The sequence below is a fragment of the Fusarium pseudograminearum genome, chromosome 3 (genome assembly GCF_000303195.2).
Source record: "Fusarium pseudograminearum CS3096 chromosome 3, whole genome shotgun sequence".
Lineage (NCBI taxonomy): Eukaryota > Fungi > Ascomycota > Sordariomycetes > Hypocreales > Nectriaceae > Fusarium > Fusarium pseudograminearum.
In genome coordinates, this window is record NC_031953.1 from 6,589,810 (window position 1) to 6,594,093 (window position 4,284).

Below are 4,284 nucleotides of genomic sequence, written 5' to 3' on the forward strand. Positions count from 1 at the left end.
AAATAGCCTAAAGACCATAGTCTAAGTAGCATAAGCTGATCTACTAATTTCGTCTCTTATGCTTCCAGCGGCCAATTTTTCTGATACCCTGAGGTCAATGAACGAGCCTCGATACGTAGATAATGTGGATAACAAGAAACCTTTCCGATACCTGAACCAACCCGCGACTACATAATTAGGCAGCAACATTAGACAAGGTTTCTTCTATAAGACACTATTGGATCCTAGGTACTCTCAGTGAGATATCCCCATTAACTATTACGATTATACTTCTTGTTCTTTCAATTACCCTATCAAGAGCAACCAGAACACTTGACGTTTCCATCCTTCTCGAAATAGCGAAAGCCGCCTAGACTACCACGGTTCGATAACCCTGGGTTTCTAGCATAACTCGAGCAAAGTCCACCATTAGGAAGTTGACCAAAGTCGCCAAACTGACAGCTAGGGTTAGAGTCGCAGCGGCTCATACACTCTTCAAAGCTGCCGACATAAACGTTGAAGTCTATTGAGTCGAAAAAGGCGTCGCCGTTGACGTCAGCTGCCTGGCCGCAGATGATTTCGAACTTGCACTTGCAAGTGTTTGTTGCCGCATAAGTAGAGCAGACTGGACCGACGGAGCGGGTTGAAGTTGCTACCACGCTGGTGTGGTCGACGTGGGTAGCTTCCACTGTGGTGATGACGGTGTCTTGATCGGCGGTAGTAGACTCTGCGACTGTGGTGGGTTCGAGGGTGGTTGACTCTGTGACATCAGGTACAGGGAGAGTAACTGTGACCGTTCGTGTCTTGGTAGGGAGTGTAGTGGTGATAGTGATAGCGGGCCTGGTAACAGTCTCGGCCTGGATCATTGTTGCTGGTCTGAGATCAACAGTCACGACCTCGGGAGATACGGTAGCTGCGACGGTGGTCACTTCAACACCCAGACAGGCACAAGCACTGCTGTATTGTTCGGTGTCGGCGCATGCGCTCGCGTAGGATGGGATGTCAGTTGGCTTTATGATGGTACCGGTTTCGTCAGCGATGCCGCGTTTGGCGAGGTTGCTGTAGTAGACAGTCTCGGTGGTACTGGAGGGGAGTTAGCGATGATAGGCCTTACTAGGACTGGGAATACTTACGTGCTAACATCAGTCTGGATAACCGATTTAGTCTGGAATTGTGTTCGTCGCTCAGGATCCAGGGTCTGAACATTGTTTTAGTATTAGTGCGGACCAGTTCTGTTTATGGTAGGTATTTACCACTGTGACGGTGATTGTCTTGGTTGGGGTGATGGAGGCTGTAAAGGTCTCAGGCTCGAGTGTAAGAATGGTAGTAGCACTGGAAATGGTCAGTTCTATGCAGTCCACCTTCAAATGTTCGACATACGTCTCATCCGGCAGCGTTGTTGTCGCCTCATCCGTCTGGGGTCCTAGAGTCTCGGTATCAACCAGTGTTAGAGTCGATTGCTCTCCGTATGTCTCGGTCACAGTCTTTAATGCGGGGACCAAAGTGTATCGTAGGAATGAAGAGCAGTCGCTTTCGTGCTCCGCCAGCATTCGTTTGTGCTTGCAGCTCGACAGTTTTCCGACGGCTTGGTTGCATACGTCCTGGTAAATAGAATGTCAGTACATGAAAGAACTCTTCGTGATGAAGCGTCGTACAGGAGTGCAAGTAGCTTGGCTCGTCGCCTCTGTCGTGGCTGTATCTATGGTTATTTGGATACCAGATGCCACTGCGAAAAGCAGAGAAGAAACAAGTGTTGTTCTCATCGTGGTGATGATTAACAAGATATAGAGGAGCATGAGTGCAAATTACTATTTAAAAAGAGGGAATTTTCAATTGTTAAATCACCACAGCTGCAGACTTACACCAAATGCCTTCTTTGCCGACCCCTTTTATTAGGCTGTCCCCATGAAATTGCATCGCTGCATTGGGAATACGACATCACGAATCAGCCCTAACATCTGAAACTATCGAGTTTTAGTCGATTTAGATCTTTTTCAGCCAACATGCCCAAAGTCCAACGGTTTTTTAGTTGATGCAATTTCATCCAGTCTTGAGACTAACATCAAAGAGGACGACTAGCACTCGGCCGGAGAAAACATGTGCCAATTATTTGCTGGTATACGATTGAATCCAAACTATCGATCTCGTTTTGGGAAATTCATGCTAGCCACATGATCCTTCGAGAGGCCGTTCATCCCGATCCTTTCCCCGGCGATTCATATCTGTGGATGAGAACGCCTCTCCCGTTCAGTATGGGATTTACCCTCATTCCCTGATCAGATTGTTTCAACCACAAGCCTTGAGAGCAAACAATCGACCAATGATGTCTGGAGCAATTGAAACGAGGATTATTCTTATCACCGAGAGCATCCCCTAATACATAACGCTTATGTTATATTTTCTTAGACATGTCTCGCGATAAGAAAAAGGATTAAGGTTTACTAGATGTTTTCTTTATAGGCTCTTTAGCCTTTCTCACTATGCAGACGACTCAATAGGGGGGAAAAGAGTAAAAAAACATATAACAGCAGGGATTTACTAGTTATTATTAACTTAACTACTAATTTACCTCTTATTAGCTTAACTATAAGAGAGTAAATAGGATTTTATATTCTCTAATAGGTATATATAACAGTTAGGTTTCTAAATAGGTAAATTAGTCTATATTAATTTATATTTATAAAGTTATAAGGTATATAATTAAATAGTAATAAAATATTATATCTTTTAATAGTAAATAAAATAAATAAAATATATTTAAATAAAAAAGTCTTATTAGTAGCTAATAAGCTATATATATTAATTAATATTAATTAATATTAAATAAATATATATATTATAAATATTTCTATAAGGAATAATAATACTTTAAGTTATTATTAATCTTAAAGTAATATAATTTTAAAATACTATTAATTTTATAAATATTAATCTTTTAATAATTAAATATAATAATTATAATAAGTATAGTTTCTAAGAGATAAACTAGTTTATATTAGGTTTATATTAATAGATATATAAGGTATTATTACTAAGCAGTTATAAAGTATTATATCTCTTAATAGTAAATAAAGTAAGTTAAATATATTTAAATAAAGAAATCTTATTAATAGCTAATAAGCTAAATATATTAATTAGTATTAAGTAAATATATATATATTTATAATAGCTTATAGTTTAAGGTTTAAGCTTATATTATAAGCTTATAGCTTATATTATAAGTTAAGGCTTATATTATAAGTTTAATTATAAGCTATAAGTTATAGAGTCTAGTAGCTTATAATTTTAATTAATTTAATATAAATAATATATTTAATAAGTAAGTAAGTTAAATAAGTAAGTAAGTTAAAAATCCTAATATTTAAATTTATAATTATAATAAGATTATAATAACCTATTTAATTAATTAAAATTACTTATTATATTCCTCTTTAAATACCTTTAGAATTATTTAATAGGTCTTTATATTATATTTAATTTTATTATATATATTATATTATTAAATATTTAATTTAATTAATTTTCTTTAATTATTACTTTTTAATAATTTACTTATTACCTATATATTAATATCTATTTAATTAATTACTTATAATATTTCCTTTATAGTTATAAAGTCTATAGTTAAATCTACTATTAAATTACTGATTATTATATAGTATCATTTAATATCACTTAGCATTAGCATATAACTTACTATATAACTGACCTAATATTAGGTATAAGCAAGCTTTCGCTTTAGCTTTAAGCTTCCTACTAACCTTAATATTATTTTGAATTAACTAGCTACCTCTAACTATAGCATCTTATAGCCTAGCGCAGCTAAAAGGCCTACTAATCGATATTTACTAAACCTAAGAATGCCTAAACTCCCTAGCATTAACTATAAATATCTTAAGGCATAATACCTACTTAGTGCACTCTTCTCTTTATATCGCTTTAAGGAATATACCTTTTTCCTTTAAATATTAAATCCCCTAATTAAGCTTTAAATATAGTGCATTTAGCTGCTATTTCTTACCTATAATTTAATTAACCTTATTAACCTAGCTAAAATATAAGTAGTATAAGACCTTATAACTAAATTAAGCTAATATAATATTAACCTTATTATTATACCTTTAACCTTACTAATAATTATATAGCTTATACTAATTATAGGTTAATTAGTATAACTCTTTAGCAGTAATTTAATTATCTACTAGCCTCTTAATAAAATATATTATATTATTAAAGTAGAATCTATATCTATATATATTAGCCTTAAGGTTAATATTATTAAGGTTAAGATTTAATTAATAAGGT

General features: G+C 34.6%; 2 protein-coding genes across 2 annotated transcripts, besides 10 other annotated features; both read right to left on the reverse strand.

Annotated features, from left to right (window-relative positions):
* Positions 1 to 293: 293 nt before the first annotated feature.
* FPSE_11254 (uncharacterized protein) lies at positions 294 to 1,742 on the reverse strand (the record flags this gene model as incomplete). The annotated part of the gene is made up of 5 exons (XM_009264371.1): positions 294 to 1,062; positions 1,113 to 1,177; positions 1,233 to 1,311; positions 1,360 to 1,580; positions 1,635 to 1,742. 5 exons carry the CDS (start codon positions 1,740 to 1,742, stop codon positions 294 to 296), a joined length of 1,242 nt encoding a protein of 413 aa, XP_009262646.1.
* Positions 1,743 to 2,641: 899 nt separating this feature from the next.
* Positions 2,642 to 2,670: a repeat region.
* Positions 2,671 to 2,673: 3 nt separating this feature from the next.
* Positions 2,674 to 2,821: a microsatellite.
* Positions 2,822 to 2,828: 7 nt separating this feature from the next.
* Positions 2,829 to 2,943: a repeat region.
* A 114-nt stretch (positions 2,944 to 3,057) lies between these two features.
* Positions 3,058 to 3,147: a repeat region.
* A 109-nt stretch (positions 3,148 to 3,256) lies between these two features.
* Positions 3,257 to 3,295: a repeat region.
* Positions 3,296 to 3,325: a microsatellite.
* Positions 3,326 to 3,405: a repeat region.
* Positions 3,406 to 3,441: 36 nt separating this feature from the next.
* Positions 3,442 to 3,479: a microsatellite.
* A 4-nt stretch (positions 3,480 to 3,483) lies between these two features.
* Positions 3,484 to 3,572: a repeat region.
* On the reverse strand, positions 3,528 to 4,130 carry FPSE_11253 (uncharacterized protein; the record flags this gene model as incomplete). The annotated part of the gene is made up of 6 exons (XM_009264370.1): positions 3,528 to 3,538; positions 3,569 to 3,580; positions 3,677 to 3,688; positions 3,892 to 3,938; positions 4,017 to 4,029; positions 4,111 to 4,130. Coding segments are annotated over 6 exons (115 nt in total), but the record flags the coding sequence as incomplete, so codon positions are not given.
* A 58-nt stretch (positions 4,131 to 4,188) lies between these two features.
* Positions 4,189 to 4,239: a repeat region.
* Positions 4,240 to 4,284: the final 45 nt, after the last annotated feature.